The sequence below is a fragment of the Phoca vitulina genome, unplaced genomic scaffold (assembly GCF_004348235.1).
Source record: "Phoca vitulina isolate PV1807 unplaced genomic scaffold, GSC_HSeal_1.0 scaffold4, whole genome shotgun sequence".
NCBI lineage: Eukaryota > Metazoa > Chordata > Mammalia > Carnivora > Phocidae > Phoca > Phoca vitulina.
In genome coordinates this window covers 25,473,301-25,498,343 of record NW_022589707.1, presented here as the reverse complement: position 1 = coordinate 25,498,343, position 25,043 = coordinate 25,473,301, and the positions used below count along the sequence as shown (strand labels likewise).

The following is a 25,043-nucleotide window of genomic DNA, read 5'->3' as shown; positions in this document are numbered from 1 at the left end:
GTGGGGGCAGGAAAATTTGTACATCTGCAACTCCCAAAATTGGTTTAACACTAGTGAGCCTTGAATCCATGATGTGTAGAAAGTTACTTTAAATTCGGTCTAAATCTCTTCTAAAAGATTTCACACATTGGGAATTTTGCCGATTTTCCTTTTGTAACTGTTTTGTGGGAGGGCACAGTTAAGGTTGAGCCCTAACCCCACAAGGAAAGATAAGTCAGTCTTTCACCACATTCTCACGGGTGGAAATTTAAATAAAGAAACCAAACCACACCCTTTCTTATGATGCAGTCCCACAAAGTTTTAACATTTACATCCTTAAAATAACAGTAACCCTATTGTCTCTCTTAATAATAAAGTTTTTAGGTTTTCTGATCTCATATAAAATAAATAATGTATGGGTATAATGTCTTACACGTACTAAGCACTCAGTAATCATTTAATGAGTTGAAGTGTCATTACTAGTAATTTTGCCAAAAATATAAAATTGGCAACAACCAAATATTAAAATCAGTTCTTACGTGTTACATCTCTGAATGTGAGATCAAAAGCAAAACCACTCACGAGGGGTTCAATTTGCTTAGTAAACGTTGATTCTCATAAAGCCTCTAAGGTTTTGTTCTAGTTTCAGAATTCCACGTTGGATCTATTTCTGAAGATGGCGTTATTCTGAGTCAGTCTTAGAAACAATCTATTTTACAGATGAGGAAATCAAGACCCAGAAAAAGCCCACACTAATGACAACAGGGCTGAAACCTAGGCGACTTCCTGTTCTATCTCATGGTCATTGCAGACGTGACGGGCAGGTTAGGGGGGTGAGAGGGAAGAGGTAGCATATAACAGTGACATGGATTTCAGAAGGGGAAAAAAAAAAAAAGGAGATTAAAGTGTTCAAAAGATTCCAGGAAGAAAATTCATGGAAACAATTATGAAAGATCAGTTGAAAAGACAAAGGTGATAATATTATCTTATTGACAGAAGTCCAGAGATGGTGCCACTCCTGAAAATGTCATTTTATTTTATTTAATGGTAAATAAAATACTGTAATGCAGTATTAAAAACTTGTTCATTTTGTTTAGAATATTAATAAGACAGTCTAAACTTACAGGTACAGAAATATAATAGAGCATTGCTCAAATGGTTTAGAATTGGTTTCTTTAATAACTAACAAATGTGTCACATAAGTCCAGTATAACATTTTTATTGGCACTTGAAATAAATGTATTACTCACTAGTGGATGTGCCAGAAAGAAAATCCCCACCCTATTTCCACCCCCACAGAGCTACAAATGATTATTTATTAAGCAGTGACAGAGTGACTTGGAGTGCAAAACAGAAGTCCTCATGGCTATCTGTGTTCTTAAAGATTAACTTTCACATAGTGTTAAGATCAAAAAACATTTCACTATAAAATCATCCCATAAAAGAAACCAAAACTCAATTGCTTCTGGTGCTTGAAATTGTAACTGGCTTAATTTCTGAGTGATACCCTTTTAGACTTTTAAATATCCTGTTTTCTATATTTACTGAATACAATGAATTTAAGTTAGGTATTAGCTGAAATACCTCTCACAGGAAAGCTTTCAAAATTGAGAGTGTAGGCTTGCTTTACCCCTCATTTATCTAGCTCTAATGTATCCTGGTCAAACCTAGGTGGGTCTTTCCCTTCTGTTTCCAGTAGACTTTAGATGCTCTGAGAATTTTCAGCATCCTATGATACTAACCTAGAACTGGATAAAGCTAACGTGAAGTATTTAGCTAATGTTTCTGGCTTCAAAAAAGTCTTGTACACTCTTCTGGGCCACGCACTATACTAAGCGCATAGCAGATACCCTAGAAATATTGGTTAAGGAATTTCTCTGCCAGGATGGAAGTGTGAGGAGCAGCATGGTATTACTCCCCAGAGAAACAAGCAAAGCTAGAGAAAGCTATAAAAATACAACCTTTATTTAAAGTCTCTGGAAAGAGTCCTAAGGGCTCAGAACCAATGAAGAGACATTTACTCAAGGAAATCTACTAAAACTTGGTAAGAATATTAAATCATGATCCATTCTCTCCCTTAACCACCTGCCCCTCGCAGCCCCAAGTCAGCTCAGCTTGGCAGAAGCTCCGCTCTGGGAGATTGTGCCCAAGAAGATGGGCTGCCTCTCTCCTAAGCTACCAAATAAGGGTTACCATATCTCATCTGAAGGACAAGCGGCCAGCATTTCTCATGGCCCCCCCTCCCCCAACTCTGAACTTAAGTGGCCAAATTCTGGTGGGTAGCTGATAGAGTTGAGGGCTTTCTTCTTCCATTGAGTCCCACAGGATAATGACTGTATTCTGGAAATTGCAGGCCAGAATCCTGGGGCCCTGATCTCTCTCATGCCAGCTCACTTACAGGGCAGAGTTGTTGAGAATCAACCCAGAAGACCAGAGGCTACTGCCCTACCCAGCACTCAGAAAGTGGCTCAGAGATGTTGCCCAGGGGGAGAATCAGTCTATAAGAGAGGAGAGCTTGAAACTTCTCCCCAAAGGAACTGACTTTATTTGAAAGAGAATGTGGAGAAAATCAAGCCTAAGGTCATCCTCAAAGACAAGAGCTCTTTTTAATTAGGAGCAACAAGCTAAACTGTAGACCAGCTAGTTCACCAGAGAGAACCAGGGAAAGAGACAGCTAAGAAGGGTCCTCCCCTGGTCAGGATAAACCTCAAAATCTGACTTCAAAAACTACCCCTGTCCAAATTGAATTCTGTCAGACTGCTGGGCACTTCATGCCTCAGGGCATGCCCTGAACAGTAGAGCAATCAACCAGTAATTAGTGGAACCTGACGGTTGGGTGTAATACCAAATGTGGCAGACAGCCTATCAGAAAAATCAGAAAGGGAGACAGTTAAAAAGGGCCCTGGAATTTAGTTATAAGTCTCAAGAGATTCTTATAAGTTAAGATGTGTATGTGGTAAGCCCTAGAGCAACCATGAAGAAAATAACTCAAAAATATGGTGAAAAAAAATCATTAAAGAGGTTTTCTACATGAGTCATACAGAAAACAAAAGTAAAATGATGGATATTTCTACCAATACACCAATAATATATACCAACAGTAACAGTATGAGTGGATTAAACAATCAAAAGGCGGAGGCTGTCCGACTGCATAAAAATCAAAATAACTCCTAGTTGTAGCTCTGTGACCTTTGACTAGCTTGGTGAACTACAGGTTAGGGGACTAAATCTGGGCAACCACCTGTTTCTGTAAGTAAGATTTTACCACACCACACTCACATCTATTCATTTATGGACTGTCTACGGGCGCTTCTGCATCCAGCAGCCATGTCAAGAAGCTGTGACAGACTGCATGGCCTGTAAAACCTAAAATACTTACTGTCTGGCCCTTTACGAGAAAGGTTTTCTTTTTTTTTAAAGATTTTATTTATTTGACAGAGAGACACAGTGAGAGCAGGATCACAAGCAGGGGGAGAGGGAGAGGGAGAAACAGGCTTCCCGCGGAGCAGGGAGCCCGATGCGGGGCTCGATCCCAGGACCCTGGGATCATGACCTGAGCCGAAGGCAGACGCTTAACGACTGAGCCACCCAGGCGCCCCAATCTGCTGACTTCTTAACTATTGGAAACTCAGTGTGGAAGTTCTTCTTTAACTGATTCTATTCCCAAGGGCAGTAAGAAGCAAGGCCATCATTTAAGAGTGAGATGAGGAGGAGGTCTTAGAAGTTTGAGGACAAAGAATCATAAAATAGTTCACCAGTGAAAAAGCTGGTAAATGTACTGGGGAAATGGAATAGAGTTGCCAGGTGGCACTAAGCGCCCCACTTAAGGAGAGTGGCAAGTATGCATGCTTATCTTTCTTTGAAAGAGGTGCTTAAAATGTATTATTTGGGTTCCAAAGTTGATTATAAGATATAGGAACATTTCTGATCCCAACTAATTAAAAATTAAATGCCAGTTAATTAAAAAAATAAAGTTTTTCTACTTTCAACTGCATAGAATTAACACTTGGTTTACATTTCTGTGTGGTTTTAGAGGGGTCACGGTGGAACTTGTTTTAAGAGAAGAAAAATGATTTGTACAATCTTATAAAAGAATGAATATTCCAGAAGATACACCCCTCTTGTGGTAAAGCACTGTAATCAAATCAAACACAGTAGGAAGAGACTTATATTCTAGATAAAATTACTATTTTTTAAATGACGAGGAAAATCTTATTCTGTTGATACTTTATGCATGAAGAAACAATTTTTTTTAAAGATTTTATTTATTTGAGAGAGAGAAAGCACGAGCAGGGGGAGGGGCAGAGGGAGAAGCAGACTCCCTGCTGAGCCAGGAGCCTGATACAGGGACTCGATCTCAGGACCCTGGGATCATGACCTGAGCCGAAGGTAGATGCTTAACTGGCTGAGCCATCCAGGTACCCCTGAAGAAACAAATTAATCACAACAAATGTTGCCCTATTTATTTTCAATCTGTAATCTGAAAATTATACTGTATTTGTCAAGGAATTAAAAATATACTCAGACTATGCAGATAAAATGGACTTTACAGTATTTCCCTTGAATGGCTAATTATGCTTGAAGTACACTGGGGCAGATCATTATTTTAAGGAATTCAGTAATCTCTTTGGAAAACAAATATTTTATCAATTTGCATTTTCGTAGTTCATCCTAGTATTTGAGAGATGCATAAAGTTTGGTTTCATTAGAGGAAAAAAACAGTGACTTATTCAGCCAATAGATGAAATATGATCATCTGTAAGATGAACTGAGGTGAAAGACTACTGTTAAATAATCGGGTAGTATGTCTGTTTTCTTTAAGGAAACTAACATTTATTGAACACCTTCTGTTTGCCTTGATCGAGTGAAACATGATCTGTGTTAAAAGGACCTTTTCTCCTATCCTATTCTAGTTTAGTTCTAAGTCTTGAGCCCTTTTAAGTTGAGGGATAACAGAAAAAAGTTTTGCTATGGCACTTACTTAGGATAAAATGTCAGACACCAATTCCTTCCAGTGATATATGGTTGAGTGTATTCTCAGAAAAGGAATGATGCAAGTCTTGCTGCTTTGGTATAACCAAGAGCAGAAATTACCACTAATTATAGTTCCTTATGCTATCCTTGTTTTCTACAATTTTTTCCTTTTGCTTGAAGTTTACCTTTCAACAGTTGTAGATCAACTGCATCTGTTCTAAGTATGGTAGTAAGTCAAGCAAGATTTAACTATTATATTCCTGTGAAATTGGGCCTGCCCTTTTTTACCTTTACTTTTAAAATCTGAGTATCATCATTTTGATTTTGAAAAAAAAAAAAAAAAACCAAAATCATGTATCACTTCTTTAGATTGATATGAGAAATTATTTGCCACATGCCACTCACTTTCATAACATCTTTAAGAATGTTACACATAGTACATGTCATAGTTCCCATAGGTGCATTACATAAAAAATTTTAAGGTACTTCTGTGCTTTCTATACTGTTGTCTAAATTTTCTTTTTAAATTTCCATTTTGAATATTTCCCTAGGTTTTTAATCCATAATTCAAAAATTTTACATTTTATCTTCATGATTTGCATTCTCTGAAACAGTTTCAAAATTATTAATTTCCTAATGCTATATAACAAAAAAAATTAAATAAAAAATTCCTTATAATAACAAACAGAAGGGAAAAAATAAGGACTAAAAGGGTACTGACTTATGAACACTTTACAATTCTGTAAGATTCACTGTGACAAAGGAATAGTTTTTTTTTTTTTAATTATTTTATTCTTTTCATCATGATAAAGTGCCCCCTTTAAGCCCCATCACCTATTTCCCCCACGCACCCCCCCTCTGGTAGCCACCAGTTTGTTCTCTATAGTTAGAGTCAGGAACATACTGTTTTTAAATGTCAAAGAATATTAGATAAAACTTTTATTTTGAATGTGATTTAGAATCATAGAATCAAACTTAAGAATCACTTATAATTTACTGCTTGATCAAAATTAACATAAAAATATAACAAATTATGTTTTTAACTCAAACTAACAAACCATTTTCTAAAGAAACTTTCTGCTCTATGCTCTCAGAACTTCTCTCGTGGAGTATCAGCCAATAATGTAGTTATACTGTGCCACAAATAGTTAAAAGCAACATCTGTAGGTAATGTGAATTATACATACATTATTCAAAACAAGTATTAGCGTTATTTTCTCTGGAAGCTTAGCTTGCAAACAAAAAGAAGAAACCCAAATCCGCATACTGTAATAGCCGTCCTCTTCAAAATTCTTCTATTCCACGTAGATACTTCTTCCATTAATGGTATATGAGTTGGATCATTTTCTCGCTCATTTTGCAACTAATATTTAGTATGAGAAAATGAAAAGAGTTAATGTACACTGAAAATATCTTTGATTTTTAAAAATATAATATCCATGTTAATTCAATTGACGTAGAGGCGGCCAATGCAAGATTTCCATGGAAGATTTAAAGTGAACACATATGTCTTAAAAGTTTTTTTCCCCCTAGGATCCTATCATGGTAAATTAGTTTCACATTAAGAATAAATGCTTTCATAGATTATTAATTTTAAAATCATGTTTTTGTATCAGGAGATAAAGTTCCTCGAATGTTTCTATTTTTACCTACAAGCAATGACAGTTGTTATTTTTCCTTCTATATTTAAACATCAAATGATTTCTTACAAAAAAGTGAACCATTCTTATAGTATACCTACAATACATGAAATTTAACAAAAACTAGAAGATTTGATGCTACTGCTAGAAGTTTAATCCTTTATTTAAATATAACCGTAGGAACAAATACTAACAAAAACTTAAGTGGTTCTTCTAGGACTTCTCAGCAAGGAAAGTACATGGCCCAGTCAGTTTCTAAATACTCATATAAGAACTCCGTTGCTAAAGAAGGCACCCAACCACGTGTGTATGTGTATGAGAGAGAGAGAAGGGGAAAGAGACAGTTGATGGGGGAGGGGCAGAAGAGGGAGAATGAGCAGAAGCCAAAAGATCTTCAAAAGATAAAAAGAATCAGGCACATTTATAGAGTGATATATACTAGAAACATCCTGGGCTGGAGTGGTGACATAAATATTTTCAACATTAGCAAGAATAACTACATCTAAAATCTACAGTGTAAATATTTAATTTAAAAAGCCTGCAAAATTAATTTTAAATTTACAGCAGAAAACAGACTTCAATGCCAATCTCATTAATACTGTATTCTTGGCCTAACTTCCAAATGGCTTCATTCAGTAACAGATTCCTTTTTGACACTGATGCTCCATTTACTGAATCCTGAGACAGCCATTCCTTTTATTAACCAATTACTTAGAATGACCCTTTCTGACAGGAGCCTGTCAGTGTGTTGCTTTGAAAGAGAGTGATGTGGTGTTAAAGTCTAGCCTTGACCTCTCCTACCCTCTCTCTTTGTTACCTCCATACACTTATCTATGGTAACTCATATTTTTTTTTTATTTGCTTCAGTTATTATTGGTAAACTGAAGTATCATAAGCTTAACAGGCATAACAGCATACTCCCAAATCTGGAAGCCTTCGCAGTTCTCTAAATCAAATCTCATTATGGTGATTACTACTTTAGACTAATCCAGAAAAACCAATATAATAGCTTGCTTAAAAATTAAGACTTTCCTGACCAAAGAACTGTATCTGCCATTATTATAAACCAACAAATGTATTTTCAAGGCTAGTTCTTATATAGAAATGTATAAATTCAAGGTAGAGAAGGCCACAGAAAAAAGACTTTACGTTTAGCTAAAGAAAGCTAAAATTTCTCCTTATAGGTATGCATTATTAAAATAAATATCATGGTACCTGATTGAATTATTTATGTTTTAGAGTCAAAGTCACCCCTAGAGTAGTGTTTCTTAATTTCATTCCTTTAGGAAAAACCTGTCCTCTCGCTCTAATTTCATCTCAGTCTTCTTCCCTCTCCCCCCGCCCCACCGCCCCAAATGTTTTTTAGTTCATCTTGGAGAACCCAAATAATTACCAATCCTGAGGAAAAGATGTCTTGGGGAATTTCCTACACTAAACATTAAAGGGTGATGCTTTGCAGGAAGTATCTTTACATAGTCCTTCCAAATTTCCCCTGGATCTTCATGAAAAATATCATGCTAAGTAAAATCAATACCATTTTCCTTCACTTACTCAAGATGATGAAGGTAGTGAAGATGAGTGGTGCTATAATTCTCATGTTGTCAACAAGTTCAGAAAGTAGAAAACCAGATTTTCGTAGGAGAAAGTTTGAGGAGTGGTGTGGATTAAAGGAACACGAACGTGGAAGGAGCATAGTTAGGAGACTAATGGGGAGCCCAGTTGTCTGCCATACAGCAGGCCTCTTACGCCTGTGAATGCATAAATGTCAGGGATGATCCAACTTCTGAGATGCCTCTTTCTGTAGAACGGAGGTATCTTCTACAAGAATTCTGAGATATCCTGCTCATTTGCCCCATCTAAAATTTATTCCTCTATTATTTTGTAAAATGTGCTTCATAATTTTCTGCTTACTTTTTAAAAAGACTCCTTTTAATTGAACACATGTTAATAGCTAGGATGACAAATTACCTGGAACATGTATAAAGTTGATTCTGTGAAGAACTTTTTTTGATAAAATATTAATGAAAATATCAAATGACTTACGGGTTGAAGCTACACAAATTTAATGCATAATCTAACATTCACTTCAGCTATTTCATAAAAATATTATAGATACCAAAGATATTTATTAAATAGACTAAGAGAACTCAGAAGTGAGTTCCTGAGTCAAATGAAAATGTTTTCCTTTATTACCTATCTTCAGCACAGTTCCCTATTTCAGCAACTTGGATCTTGCTATAGCCAATTTTCTTAAAGGGGGGAAAATCATCTGTCCTTAAATCCAGATATATAGTTCTATATGAATACAGAAACACCACCAAAAAATCCCATACTCTTTAAGAAAGTCTAGAAAATAGAATATTTCTTCTAAAAATCTATCTCATCAACAGAACCGATAAACATGTCCTTTTCATAATTTCCCATCTGCATATTTATATGTAAATAAACTTTACAAACATAACTTCACACCTTCAACAAGTTGATACTTGATTTTCATTTTTTTTTTTGGCTGCATATCATTGTAACAAATGGGTGTACCACAATTTGTTAAATCATTCTCCTGGCATAGGACATTATGGCACATACAATTTTGGAATCATTAAACTATTGAAAGATACAAATATTTTTATGGTCTTTGGCACATCTTGCCAAATTGTTTCTGAAAGGGGATGTGACACCAATCTCACATGAAAATAGCAGCTTGGTGAATAACCAGTAATGGGTAGGATGATCATTCTACCTTGCTAATTTAAAAGATGAAAATGATAGATCTTGTTCTTTTAGTCTGCATTCCTATAATGACTCACAAAGTTTGTTTCTTATATTTATTCCTTCCTTCCTTCCTTTTTCCACTTGTCTAGTGGGAGCTTAAGTTGCTCTTGTCAGAATTGCTTCACTGTCTGACATATTATTTGTACATCATTTCCCCCCTTTTTAATATTAAATAAATACCTTCTGAATTAAGTCTTTTAGTTTGCAGACCTCTTCACTCAAATCTTGAACATTACTAACCAGTTCTTCACAAACTGAAGTAAAATTCCGGGGAGAAGCCCATTCTAGTACTATCTGTGAATATTTTCAAAAGTTACATTTTAAAGAATGGGAAACGACTTTTTACAACTTTATATCTACAAATATTATACAGTATTCTCACCCATTAAATTATGTAACTGAAAAGCATTTTTTGTTCAGGATAAATTCTGACACCAAAACGAAGTTAGTGATTTTATATAGTCACATCAGTTTCCTGAATACATTTACTAAATATATGTATGTATGACTTTATGGAGACTAACATTTAGTAATAATAAAATTTATGGTGAACAAATAAATTCATGAAGGTTTTAAGAATGATAAAACTCCTATATTAGTGTTATATAAAAATCAGAGCAAAACAAATGCATTAAGATTTTTTCACGATAAATAGCTAAAACCAAATCACATGAAAAACTCTACAAAAAAGTTTGCTTTTACAGGTCACTTACACTTTAACTTCTCCTTCATTAAAAAACCTTATATTGATACGGTTTTTAATAACACTCAACACATTGTTTTGTTTCAACTTTCACTTGGGTCTCCTGTCACTTTATATTTTAAACAACTATATTCCCTTTAAGAACAAATGTTAAGTTCAATACACAGATCAGTATAATTTTTGGTCTGACTCATTTTCCTTTTCCTAAGCTAGAACAGTTTTTCAATTAATTAGTATATAAAGGAGTAATAATTAAACATATTGACCTATTTACATTTCATGTGATTTTATAGATGAAAGATACAATTTTACCAGATCACTGTTTAGAGAATTATCATTAACTTATCTGGAATGTTCTTCAGCACTCATACTTTTCTTTTCTTTTTTTTTTTAAATGTTTTATTTATTCATGAGAGTCAGAGAGAGAGATAGAGAGAGGCAGCGGCAGAGGGAGAGGGAGAAGCAGGCTCCCCGCTGAGCAGGGAGCCCGATGCGGGACTCGATCCCAGGACCCTGGGATCGTGACCTGAGCCGAAGGCAGAGGCTTAACCATCTGAGCCACCCAGGCGCCCCAGCACTCATACTTTTCTTAACAACTTTTATAGAATACCTTGTGAGAATTTACAGGCAACTCAGTAATGATATTCTGTACAGCTGTTATTAAATGGCCACACTGTTTGTTTAATTTCAGAAGAAAGTTGAGGAACTCATCACCACTAAAGAGAGGAAACAAATAGGAATCACTAATATGAGCAAATTACTTCATTCTACTGGGTTAGTTACTCAATGTCTAGTCATAATATTTACTAGATTCTTTAAAAATATTTATAGAATAGCTAATATGTATTAGCTATGAAATAGACATTGGGTATACAAAGAAAACAAGTCTGCAATCTTGAGGATCTCAAGCTTCAGCATGACAGGCAGACATACAATTATAATCTCATTATTCAAAGGGACATATAAAGAAGGAATATAAAAGTACCAATATTTGAGTATCTATTACATGAAGGCACTGCACTAGTTATTTTACATTTATTATTAATTCCTCCTAACAACTCCCATAGGGTAGATGTTAACATTAGCTTATAGTTGAGACATCTAAAACTCAGAGATAATGAACTTAGTATAATGGGAATAGAGAATTCGTAATGCTTCACAGAGATGGTACTTGAATATAAATTTACACAGTCTTAATGAATAAAAGGAAAATACATACCTTTCTTGTGACACATGATTTTCAGGGCCACTGAATATTGACAGGCACGTTGTAAAAATCACAACTCTAGAGTACGCATTCATCACATACTATGTGAATGGCTGCCTACTCCCCACCCCAGAGCTGTACAATATGCCTCCTGTTAGGATGTATCTCTCTTTACCCTGCCACAGGAGCAACATGTCCAGGGTGGGGCTGTTTCTCCAGCCTGTTCTCAGAATAATACAAGACGGAGATCCACTTCAGGTGCAGCCGTGATACAGGTGTTCAAGAAATACATTTTGTTATTATAAATCATTTAGATTTAGAAGTTATTTCTTTTTTTAAAAGTGTAGTGCTTTTATTTTTATTTTATTTTATTTTAAATTGGGATGGATTAAAAAGAGGCACAAAGGAACTTTCTGGGGTGATAGGAGTTATTTCTTACTGCAGCATGGCATGGTGTAAACTAACTAAAACAACAGACCATGTTTTAAAAATGTGAAGTGTTGGGAAAAAATTTATACCTTAAATAAAGGTACTTCAAATAAAAGATAAAAATACCTGGAAAAATTAAAACCAAAATTACCACTACTCTTACCACCTAAAGATAATGACTGATACTATTTTCTTCCAGAGTATTTTCTTATAGCACACATTTTCTTCCATTATTTTTCATATGCATATATACAACTGGCATTATACCTCACATTCCATTTTATATTTGCCTTTTATACTTATTATGAGTATTTTTTCATGACATTAAGTCTTAAAATAATTTGAAGGACAGAACAGAATATATTAACGCAATGTAATTCAACCATTCCCCTGATGTTAAATATTTAGAGTTTCCAATTTTAGAATGTTTATAAATAATAGATGTGAACAATATATTTTTACATAAAATTCTGTATCTTTTTCTTTTTGGAGGAGAAATAGTTTCCTTAACGGACACAGTTTTGAGATGTCTTTGATATACTCGAGTAAATGTCAGGTAGGCTCAGAGAAAAGGTCTGGACATAAACTGTTGAAAACGTCAAGATATGGATGAAAGCTTACTGTTTCGGTTCAAAGTATCTCAAGGTAGTAATGGAATAGTTATTATTTTTAAACTGCATTCTCCAATTCTGCAAACTAGTAAGGCTAAGTGTAGAAAAAAGTAAATGTACTGTGCATATGTGTTCTTGTAACAGACTATTTTAGAAAATTTAACACATAGAAGGAAAGTATCATAAAATAAATCAGTAGCTAGATTGTTGAAGTCACATTACCAGAAGATTATAATCAATCAGTTCAACTTTTCCTGCTGTTAGTTTTCTTATGACTTAATGACTAATTTCTTCTTTAAAGAATGACTTTGAACAAATGGGAAGTAAAACCTTTTTCATAACAGCATGTAAACAAAGTCTGTGATTTAATAACAAGGTCAAATTCCTGGAATATATGTCTGCCAGTTATATTTTTTAAAAAATTCAGCAGTTTTAATAAGTGAACCATTCAGGATTCTGCACATTCTTTAAGTCTATTAAATTCCACAAAGTAAATTCTTACAGGCAACTCTGCCATCATATAAATAAGTTACATTAAAAATTTTAATTTCCAATTTAGTCATGTAGAACTTAGAATATTCATTCCTTCACAGAGACAATAAGTTAAAAAAATTTAAAAAAGTAACAGAGATTCAAGAAGTTTTGCTGATTTTAAGTTCTCACACCTGAAATCCTTTTAAATATTCAGTGTTTAAATATTTAAGAGTTATAATGTTATTCTGAAACAGTGATGAGGCATTATTTTGAATACAGATCATCTTGTTATAAGGAAAAAGATAAAGAGAAATAATTTAATTTTGCAATAAGCTATTTAGAGAAATCTGGATCATTTAAATTATCCCATGGAAAACTTCTCTAAATCCTAAAATGTTGTGGAAATTAGTAATTTATTTGTTTAATTCATGTTTATTATAGTTGCAATGTTACTTTTAGATAGGATACATTAGTGCTCATAGTTCTGCATTTGTAAGTATATTTTATAAGACAGAACTTGGATGACCCTCAAGGGAATTAGGATGAGTGAAAAAAGCCAATCAAAAAAGGATACATACTATATGATTCCATTTAGGTAACATTTGTGAATAATATCATTATCAAGATGCATAACCAATTATTGGTTGTTAGGGATTGGGGGGATGGGTGTGGCTATAAGGGAGCAGTATGAGGGAGCTTTATAGTAATGGTATGTTAAGTATACTTGTGGCAGTGGTTAAATGAAGATACACACGTGATAAAACTGAATAAAGCTATACACATACATACAAATGAACACATGTTTAACTGGTGAACTACAAATAAGCTATGTGGATTGTATTACCTGTGTCAGTTTTCTGGTTTTAAAATACTGGGTGAGACTGAGTGAAGAATGCATAGGACTTCCCTGTACATCTCTTTGCAATTTCCTGTGATTCTGTATTTATTTCACTTAAAAGTTAAGCAATTTACTGCCCCACAAAATATTACTAAAATCAAATACAATTATTTTTAAAATAGGTTTTAGATTACTAATAATCAGTGCTTGACAAGTTTATAATATTGAAACCGAACTTTATATACTGACAACATAATTCCTTAAAGAGTAAGGCTGAAAATAGAGCTGAGCTACACTGCAAATACTTTCTTATTGCCCTAAGTGAAAAAATTACTACTCTGAATTTTCAACTTGACACTTGAAATGATTTAAAGAGAATAAGAGCTATACTACAAAAAGCATGGGATCTCATATAGTTCATTTAACAAAATGCAATGAAAAAATAAAAGAATGTTTCTAAGTGAGTTAACAAGAAGATGCAGTTTTGCTTTTTGGTAAAATGACTTTATAAAACTTGATGTTATAAAGTACCTCCCACTTCAGAACATAATATATTGTAAAATGAACTATCCATTTCCTTGGGAAAATGACAATATTAAGTAAAAAGACTCAGAAACTATCAAAATTAAACTTTTTAGTTCTTTTTTAAGAACAGCTGATTCTAAACAATATTAATGTTAATTTTACCTGATTTCCAACTTTGCCACTTCAGGTAATTCTCCAAATTTTATCTCTTCTACCTCTAGTTCTTTAAGAGCAGCCAGAATTCTCTGCTGATCTCTACTGGTAATTCCATTCTAAGTAGAAATAATTTTAAGGTACAACAGGGCAGTCATACTTGAGTAATTTAATATTCAATATTAGTAAAGAAATTTTCTACTTGATTAATTCACATCTTGAAAAAACAATTGAGAAAAATAAGAAACACTGAAAAATAGATGGTTTGCTTTTAATTGTGATTGATAAGGTTACATCATTAAGATGTTTAGATATATAGTGACTACAGCCAATTTTTTGCAAAATTGGATTCTAAAAGCAAATTACTAGATATTAAAATTTCCAAAACCACCACAGTAAAATAATTTTTCCTTCGAAGTATTATTTAAAATATTATCAGTGATTAAATAAGGATTATGTCTTCCTTTGTCTTTACCTTTAGTGTTAACTAAATTTTCTCTCCTGGATTTAGCTAAGTAGTATGTTTATTTTGACTTGTAGTAATACTGAAGATTTCAAGTTTCCAATGTGTTCATGGAGGAAGATTATTATTTTTTAGGTATTCTATTAAAGTATCTCTCATATTTCCCAAGCTTATTTTCAAATTGTTACTTAATAATAGTGGATGGCAAAATAATAGGTCTTGATCTTTTTGAGAACCTAGCAAAAGGTAGTATTTGGATGACACATATGCATACCTACGTACACAAAAAGCCACCTCTTATTTCTAAGTAACCTGGTTTTACAAAACTATTCCAGATTAAGAAATGAAGCACCAGTTTTAGTTGAGATGTCATGATTAATCTGAAGAAAAAAAAAAAACTCTAAGTCTTTAAATGTTCTTAAAGCAACTTAATACTATAACAGAAGATTTTAAATATGGTTATCCATAATCGTATCTAGTAAAAAACCTAGCAAAAGGTCATTTACAGTCTATACCCCTAGGATTTTTAAAATAGAAAATAAAAGCATCCAGAATTCTTAAAATATGAAAGAATGTCTGGAGTTTTTGAAACTGATACTAACCTTTGTAAATTCATCTTTCCTCATGGTCAAAAGGTGTCTTAAGGTTATATCCCTTTCCTGTAGAAAAGAAAAAAAATGCAACCTTTCAATATAAGTAAGACATCAGAAAGGGAAGTAAGCAAATGTCATAACCTAGTCAGTTATATACTACCCTCCTAAACAACTTACAATTCTAAAAGGGGATAGGATATGCAGGTATAGAACTCTACTACTGGGTAGACAGTAGAGTGTCTTAATATATATAATTACCTAAAAAAGTACAAACATAGCCAGTTTCCCAGATTCAAAGAAAATCATTACAACTTTTATTTGCTCACATAAAGGGAAAGATAGCTTTATAAAATTTGACCGAAATTATGTTTTATGAATATTTTAAATTTCTAACTGCATATTAAATAACTCAGTATTTCTCAAATAGGAAGAAGTTTCAAGATTATACAACGTAGCCCAATTCTGAACTACCTAAACAGAATGTGCATATTCCTAAGGAGAGCCTATCTTAAATAGTGCTTTACTGCTTCATATCAGCTAAATTGCTGATAACTGTCATCTATTCAAATGCCATAATACGTATCTGAAGTATCTGTAACAATGCTAGGCATATGATCTAATTTAATCTCTATGACAATCCTAAACTAGGTATTATCATCTTTATGAAAAAACAGATTTAAGTAACATTTCAGTTAATCATTAGAACAAGAATCTGATACCAGATTTGTTTGACTGAAAATCATGCTTCTAATATTCTATATGGGAAGATCAGCAACTGTAAAAAACAAACTAAGGGCTTAAACGTACAAGGAGGAGTTCTATGAAGTTTTAGGCAGTGAGTAAAAGCTGTTTATTCCAGCCAGATTCAAATTTATATAAATTTCCAGAATAATAAATTTTCAAATGTTTTTAAGTTTAAAATGGGATCTACTACAAATTATGGAGAAAAGTGTACTTGGCACTTTTATATCAGCATGCTTATGAATTAATACTTAGTTAACAAATAAACATACATATGTAACTCACTGTAGCTCACACAAAATCTTACCTTTAATAAATCTGTCATATGTTCAAGTCCAAGACCATGTAAAAATATTTCCAGATCTCCAAATGCTGTATATGAACTATACATATTTATAGCAATGTCAATTTCAGAACAGACTATAAATGCACAATCAACATATATTTATAATACAGAGAGAGAGAATAAGAATGAATCTATATAGAACACAGTTGCAAATTTACACACTAGACCTATGGTATATCAAAGAAATAAGGAAGGTTTCTTGAGTGAAGATCTAAGTAAACAGAGAAAATGATGACAATAAAATGTAGTTCATCTTTCCTAAGAATTAAATTAGTTGCCTATATGTATGTTCCTTGTGAGGTCTCTATACATGAAAATCTCTTTAATTGTAAGAAGTAAAGATTTAATAATTTTAAATGTGGGTAAGCAGAGAATAATTTTGTGGCCATGTACTGAACTGTGTTCAGCAAACAATGTATTTTTAATTTTAGCTTATAAAATCAGAAATCTGCTAAAAAGAATTAGTAAGCAAGATGCAGTCTAGTTTGCAGGGTGCTTGGGTGGCTCAGTCATTAAGCGTCTGCCTTCGGCTCAGGTCATGATCCCAGGGTCCTGGGATCGAGTCCCACATCGGGCTCCCTGCTCGGCGGGAAGCCTACTTCTCCCTCTCCCACTCCCCCTGCTTGTGTTCCCTCTCTCGCTGTCTCTCTCTCTCTCTCTGTCAAATAAATAATTAAAATCTTAAAAAAAAAAAAAAGCATTCTAGTTTGAACACTAACAAAAATATAATCTTTGACTTTTTAAGAAATAAATTTCACTGTTATTTAAAGTCAGAAATTATTCTCATTACTGTTAGTTCACATATATAAAATTTTTCAAAAATTCTGGAGAAGAAAAGCATTTAAAATGCAGACATTTCTCAGTGATATTGAAAAATGCTTGTAAAAGTGTAAAATATCATATTTTAAATTGTCATCACATTTACTAAAACTTTTAAAAACATGCATATTTTTTGCTTATTTATAGCTATTTTGTCAAATAAAAACATGTTATTTACCTAAATATGTGATCTTTTTCTTTATCAGAATCCGTTGTCAATAGTCTGCAAATAGTCTCTTCTTTAGTTAGCTGTTGAAGCTTTCCCTCCAATGGATTTAAAGTTAAAGAAAGAAAATTGAAGATCTGCAAAAAGTTAACAAGCCATTCAAATACAGTTAACATTATTATATACTATCACTTACACTTAGAATCTAACTTTTTAGTAAGTCAGGGTTATGTCACATAATCAGCCAGAACACAAAATCAAGTCTCTTTAAAAAACAATTTATTACACAAAATAATCTTTGATGTTCATAAATTTCTTATGTCAAATTCAGTGTCATCTACCCTAAATTTAATAATGCAGTAGACTAATTAAAAGTTTCCAAATTTTCAAAGCTTAGAAGAAAAATGGTAAATTTCTTTTTGAAGTTTCCCAGGGCGTTAGTAATTAGTAATTATTCTAGAATAATTTTGGAAATGCAGATTTGAGTTAGAAAATGAAAGGCATATTTATCAGATTGCTTAAAATATAGAGAAAGTTATTTTCCATGCAGTAAAAGTGGCATGGTCTGATTATGTGATGGAACTTTTCGAATGTTACATGCTTTCAAATTCAGAAACTCAGGTTTAGAAGCTCTTGAACTGTATGTTAGTTTTACAGTTGTACTGTATTTGATCCTTGCTTAGAAATTACAGGCCTTTGGTCAAAAGCTTTAATACTCAGACTAAAGGTTTATATCAATAAAGTGATTTAATGTATGGCAAATATTTATTATTGACTTTAATATATAAATGACAGTAGATCATCTACCCAAGTATGTTATCACTTTATTATATGCCTTGTTACATGTATAGGAGTAATGTAGCTTAAAGGATTTAATTTTTAAAATGTTTAATATGTATTAATTAAAATTAAAAAACAACATTTTAATTACATGTTCAAATTTTGGCTTTTTACTAGCTTTCTCAAAACACTAGTTAATTTTTAAAAGTCTGGACCAGTTTGAATTGTTAAATGTCCTATTACAATTTTATTTCTAGGGCCAGAATAAGACTTTATTATTTCCTTATATAGCTTTTAAATTACCACATTATAAATGCCTCTTATTTAGTAAAAGTGAATACTCTAGTAAAATAAAGTTTTCATTACCTGGCTGAAGGAAAATTACATATTTAAACATTTAATAATAGCCAGATACACTATTATGACAGTTGTTAAGTTCTAACAAAATATTACAAAAGTTCTGAAATAATAATATAACATGCCATAGAAAAATTAATACATAGGATACCTCTAGATGTTTATTTCTTTTTGCAATGTCACTTGGTGTCTTTCCATCTTTGGTTTGTAGCATTTTATTAGCACCAAGTTCAAGCAACTTCAAAACTACATTTTTATGACCCTGACGTGCTGCCCATGTTAAAGCCTGTAAGTGGGGGAAAAGAAGATTGTTTAAAGAGAGGGAGTGTATATGAGACAGAAAGGAAAACTTTTCAACAGTATTTATGGCACAATAAAAGAGTGAACATGGTTAATTAACAGAATGATGCAATCTCTTCATTTTACAGTATAATGTAAATATATTTCCAAAGTTGTAATTGCAAAGCAGACTGCCATTGCTCACTGATTTTATAAAATCAAATAATGTTTTACATATTCAAGTGATGTTATAGAATGAAATAATTTATCTGCTAATCACTGAACTGTTTTCTGTAAAAACGAATTCTATGTGTATTCCAGAACCCAGGCTTTGTTGTGTGTTACAGCTTCTTGTGTCAAGGGTGAGGGCAAAAAGAAAAAAGTTCATTCCTTTTTTTTCCATTTCAGCTGTTTTCTTCACCAAACAGCAATTATAACCCAGTCCCTCTGTAATTTTTACTTCTTAAAAACTTTTTTGTGGACTACTGATAATGACAAGATATAAAAAGGAACATTGTACAATCAGTTCTCACAGTATAACCATTCTCATCCTGGATATTAACTTCCGCTCCATGAGCAACAAGGAGAGCAACAACCTGAGGGTGACCATCTCGGGCAGCATACATGATTGGAGTCATAAGTCTCCTGAAGAGGAGGAAGAAAAGAAACATCTGTGTTAATGCTGCCATTAACAGCTACTCAGTTTCATGAATTTTACCATATCCAATACCAAAGTATTGAAAGCAAAGGAAATGAAAGCTTTTAATAAATCAGATGATTTAAAAATCCAATTTCCCAGCAAATAAATGTGTAGAAGATACTTTTAAAGTATTGAATGCTTACACAGCACCCTCTAGTGAAGAGATGTGTTTAAAAAAAATCACTAAACAGGCCATACTTTCTAATATGAACTTTCATTAATTTCATATTCATATAGAAAACTATCAGAGTACCTACAATGCTTATTCTGGGAATATAGTGATGAATGACACAAATAAGGTCCCTGTCACCTCAGCATTGCTCATACTTATTAAATGCTTATTATATTTTATTTATTACATTTAATAAAAATAAAAGTTTAAAATGCTCTCTTATTTCTTAATGTTGTCCATTATGATTCTATTTTAGTTTAAGCCTGAAAGAATTTTACCCTGACTTGGAGTCTTACTCTAATCAAGAAAGAGATAGTTTAATAGTTTAGCCAGACTCTCAGAGACTATTTTCTGAGAGAGCACAGTGGTTCCCCTCTAGTGTATCATTTCTCAAAATAGATATTCAATCCCTCTCCTTCTGGAAGTTAGTCAGCTTCTGGTTCTATTACAAAGGATACCAGAAAGATTCTATTAGTTCTACGTGGGCTGAACTTAGTATCATGGTCTGTTTTAAAGGAGGTCTGGGATCCTGGGCTCAATCTTCCTGAGTTGCCTCAAATATCTGATTTATATACAAAGAACTTCACAAAAGAACAACAAATTAAATAATTTCAGAATAATGTTTTAATCTGATTAAGGAAGTTCACCTTGATTACTCACATTACATACATGACCTATAAATTTCTCTATAAGGTTTGTTAACATAAGGTATATCCTGAATCTGATCACTTCACACTAATGTCTTTAGCACAAAAAGATTCACACACTTCTCTCTTTCTTCTATTTCCTAGCGTATTAAAATTTCAATGTTTTATTGGAAATTATATGCTAAGGTAGCTGTCAAGCATTGCCTCTTCTATCCTGAATATCTCCTACATAGTGGCTTCTTTAGACAGACAATCTTTACAAAGTAAAGAGTGAATTGCCTGGATAACTTAAGAAAACATGGAAAATACATACAACAGAAAAAAATTATGAGTCAACTAGTCATTGAAATTCTCCACTACGTCTAAATTAGACCTCTTGATGCCTTTTCTTCATCCCACCTTCCCTGTAACAGCCCAAATCTGGTCCTTCTAATCTTCCCTATTTCACAAAGCTACCATTAACCACATAAACTCAGGCCTATGACTAAGCATAATTTATGACTCTTCTCCATGACTCCATTTATGCCTTTTGTGTATGGAGTCATACACAAGTCATCAGCTGGTCCTACTGGCTCTGCCTTCACAATATGTTCTGAATCTAACCACTCTGCACCATCTTGTTAGCCACTGTAAGCAGTCTAAGCCATCATCATCTTTCTCTGACCTGTATTATGGCAATAGCCTCATAATTGCTCTCCATGCTTCTGCTCTTGACCACTCAGTTTATTCTCTTTGAAAATGCCAAGTTCTTCCCCTTCCAGGGACTATGCAAGGGTGGTTCCCTCCACCTTTTCCTAGACCTTTATAGCGCATACTCCTTCACCTTATTCAGATCCTCAGTAAGAGAAGAAAATCAATAAAGTTGACAGGCATATAACCAAACTGATCAAGATAAAAAGAAGACACAAATTACCAGTATCATGAATAAGAGAGGTGACATCAATACAGATTCTCCACAGTTTAAAGGTATAAGGAAATATTATGAACAAATTTCTGCCAATAAATTAGACAACTTAGATTAAATGGACAAATTTCTCAAAAGATTCAAACTACCAAAGCACACTCATAAATAAAGAACCTGAATAGTACTATATTTATAAAAAATTAAATTAGTAAATAAAAACCTCCCACAAAGAAAACAGCAGGCCCAGATGGCTTCACTAGTGAATTCCACCAAACAGTTAATGAAAAGAATAATACCAATTCTACTCAAACTCTCTCAGTAAATTGAAACAGAAAGAATCCTTCTAAATTCATTCTATTAGCAAGAATTACTCTAGTAACAAAAACTAAAAGAGACATTACAAGGAAAGAAAACTATAGACCAATAATCTTAACTGAGCATAGATGCAAAAAATTCTCAACAAATTTCGGCAAATAGAATCCAAAAATACATAAAAAGGATAAATATATTATAACCAAGTACAATTATCCTGGGAATGCAAGATTAGTTTGACATTTGACCAAAAAAAGAAAAACCACAAGATTATCTCAATAAATGCAGAACAAGTATTTTACAAAATCCAACATCTTATGTAAGAGTAGAAGAGAACTGCCTCAACTGGAAAACTTTATAGCTAACATCATACTTAATGGTGAAAGAGTGAATACTTTCTTCCTAAGATCAGAAACAAGACAAAGATGTCTGCTCTCATCACTTCCATTCAACACTATATTTCAAATTCTAGCCAGTGCAATAAAACAAGGAAAAACAGGCACCTAGGTATAAAAACAAATAAAATTGTCTTTATTCACAGATAGCACAGTCTATGTAGAAAACCTGATGAAATCTACAAAGAAAAGTACTAGAATAAATGAATTAGCAAGGTTGCAGGATACAAGATCTAATGGAATACACACAACATTAGTTACAATTATTATTTCAACTTGCTGAACTCATAATAAGCCATCACTGCATGGAATTAAAATCAACAGGGCAGAATCATTTCTTTCTGATTTACAAAAGTCTAGTTCATATAGTTCAACCCATATAAAAAACAATTTACATGTAAACACCAATTTAGAACACAGAATCATCAAAATTTGGTAATCTCAGCATTGACTATTAACTTGGAGAAACAAAATCATTATGCAGGGCTAGGCAGTTACCTCATTCACTGCTCAAGACAAACTTACAAAGTAGAAATTATTCTCACTTTAGAGATGAGAAAACACAGGTTGGGAAATAAGTAATTTTTGCTGAAAGATCACTGTTGGTATGTTATTGAAGTAAGACTGTGTGTTTATTCCCCCCAAGTCTCCTGAAAATTACTTTTTATAATCTATCCTGATATAGAGAAATCTAAAGTTCTTTTTCTCTAAATTTTTATGTATTTGATTATGACATATGGGATAAATTTCATAAACTCACTCCACAAGATGGCAAAATTGGAAACCTAAATAAAGTAAGTTGGCTAAAATATAATCTGAAGGAAGTGACACTCTGGCAGAGTATCCAGAGAAGGTGACATGAAAGTGTGAGTGTCCTATTTGCTTGAACTTTATTACTGAAAATTATAAGTGAAATTTATGATTTTGTACTGAAATTCATTCTGAAATTGCACAGAAAACTGACTTTGTTTGAAATATCAATTTCTCTTAGAATCTTGGAAACCAGCAGAGATTATAATTTTTGGTCAATTCACATGGACATAAATTGCTTCTTGGAGATGCTTACTTCCTCCTAGATAAGAAAAGTGCTGGACCAGCATAGTTTGCTTAGAAGCTTCAGATTACTACTGAAAAATGTGTTACAAAAATGCTGCATTGGTTTCTTCTAAGAAAAGCTGAATTTACTGAATGGAACAGCAAACTCTTATAATAGGGTCTACATTACCTAGAAGGTTTATAACTTAGCTTCTAAACAGCTATTAAAGTTACTGATAACATCAGTAATGTTGCATGACAATTTTGAGAGGAGAGAGAACAATTCTTCTAGTGGTTTTACACCTACAGAAATTTGTGACATCTGTAGTTTCCTGCCTGTTACTGATTAACAAAATCTAAATGAATTATTCAATCTTATAAACTCTTATGAACAATCTTAAGAACTCTTCAGGGAAGTTATGAGACTTTGTATTAGCTGGTCTACTCAGGTGACATGGTAACAGTTCGTGCTACCGGTAACTTTACTTTCAGTATTAATTTCCATCTATGTCCTAAGATTTACTGTAGAGAATTCTTTAGTTCCAATTCTCTCTTTAAATCATTGCAATTTTGTTCTGTCTGTTCCTTCTAACAAAATTGCTTTGGCAAAAGTCAACAGTTATTTGGACACCTTTTATTTTTCTAGCACTTAAAAGTATGTATTTCAAAGGCTTCTGTTCTCAATGCTTTTCCCTTTTCACTACATAAACACCATGCCTAAACGATCTCATCTACTCTCCTAACTTTATTGTCAACACACCAATGGCTGCTGAATCTGTCTCTCTAGGCCAGGCTTTGCTCCTGAGCTCCAGACTGAATCTGCCATTGCCACATGGGTATCCTAACCAAACACATATCCAACACATATCCCAGTCTGAAGTCACCATCTTATCTCTAACACACAATTCTCTCTTATTACTTACCTCTGTGAACAGCATCACAATTCATGCACTGCCCAACCCAGAAACCTGGAATTTATTCATGACTCCTCATTGTGCTTTCATATCTAAGTCAGCATTCCTGTGAATTTTACCTCCTTTCTACCATTTGTATCTACTTTGCTCTCTCTCTCCTTCTTTCATGTGTTTATCATTTCTTACATGAATTACTGCCTCCTTGTTTCTAGTCTTTCCTCCACATTTGTGAATCTTGTCAATTCACTGTTTAAAATTTTCAAGGTTACACCTATGATATGGTAAGTGTATCTTTGATGCTAAGTGCTCTGTCTGCCATTTTAGCACCTGCAGTCCTACTCCATCCTAGTAACAGACTTTGGTCATATCTGCAGGGCATGAATTCCAATTTCTCTCTCCTCCGGATGTCCTATATTCAGAGCACTCTGGATGAAATGTCTTTTCACTTCTTTGGTCAACAGGCTTACTCATAATCTACTCCTAAGGCTTCATCTTAAAAGCCAACATTCCCCAGTTTTTTGGTGCCCTACCTCATCTTAGATAGCAATCCCTCTCTCCTCTATGTTTTCTTAGCATTTTGTCTTCAGCTATCAGGCCAAAATGTATTTGTTCATCTCATCTATTTTTTTCAACTAGACTGTAAGCTCTTTGAGGATAATGACCTTAACCTATCTCTATCCACCCCCATTCCACACAGTAACTAGTATAATCGTGTGTTTCTGTTTTGTGTCATGCTTACATTTAATACAGGCAGGATTTTCTCCTTATCTACTCCACCATTACATGCGTATTGATTGTATTTTTTAACGCATTATGTCCTTATTCATTTTAGACATATTGGATCTGCCTATTGAGAACTAACGGTTGAAATTTCCTACTATTATTCTATTTTGATCTACATCTTCTTGAATTTAATAGATTTTGATTTACAGATTTAGTGGCCATGTAGTCTAGTGTGTACAGGTCTTATGCTTGTTGTATTTTCATTGATTTTGCCTTTTGTCAGAGTTCTTTATTCTATTTACTATTAATAATATCTGATGTTGACAATCTTGATTTCTGTGAGTTTGCCTTCACTTGGGTTTTTCATATTCCTTTCTCTTCAACTTTTTTTT

At 33.3% G+C, this 25,043-nt stretch overlaps 1 protein-coding gene across 1 annotated transcript in view; it reads right to left on the bottom strand.

Moving 5' to 3' along the window:
- Positions 1-5,648: 5,648 nt before the first annotated feature.
- ASZ1 (ankyrin repeat, SAM and basic leucine zipper domain containing 1) overlaps positions 5,649-25,043 on the bottom strand; it is a 47,579-nt gene continuing 28,184 nt past the window's right edge. Inside the window, exons 5-13 of the mRNA XM_032401187.1 lie at positions 19,383-19,494; positions 18,722-18,856; positions 17,446-17,570; positions 16,410-16,485; positions 15,371-15,427; positions 14,315-14,424; positions 10,679-10,784; positions 9,546-9,659; positions 5,649-6,316 (exon numbers count right to left, since the gene is read on the bottom strand). Of these exons, the coding sequence (XP_032257078.1) occupies positions 6,164-6,316; positions 9,546-9,659; positions 10,679-10,784; positions 14,315-14,424; positions 15,371-15,427; positions 16,410-16,485; positions 17,446-17,570; positions 18,722-18,856; positions 19,383-19,494 (988 nt within the window). The 3' untranslated portion in view covers positions 5,649-6,163. The remainder of the gene's footprint in view (positions 6,317-9,545; positions 9,660-10,678; positions 10,785-14,314; positions 14,425-15,370; positions 15,428-16,409; positions 16,486-17,445; positions 17,571-18,721; positions 18,857-19,382; positions 19,495-25,043) is intronic.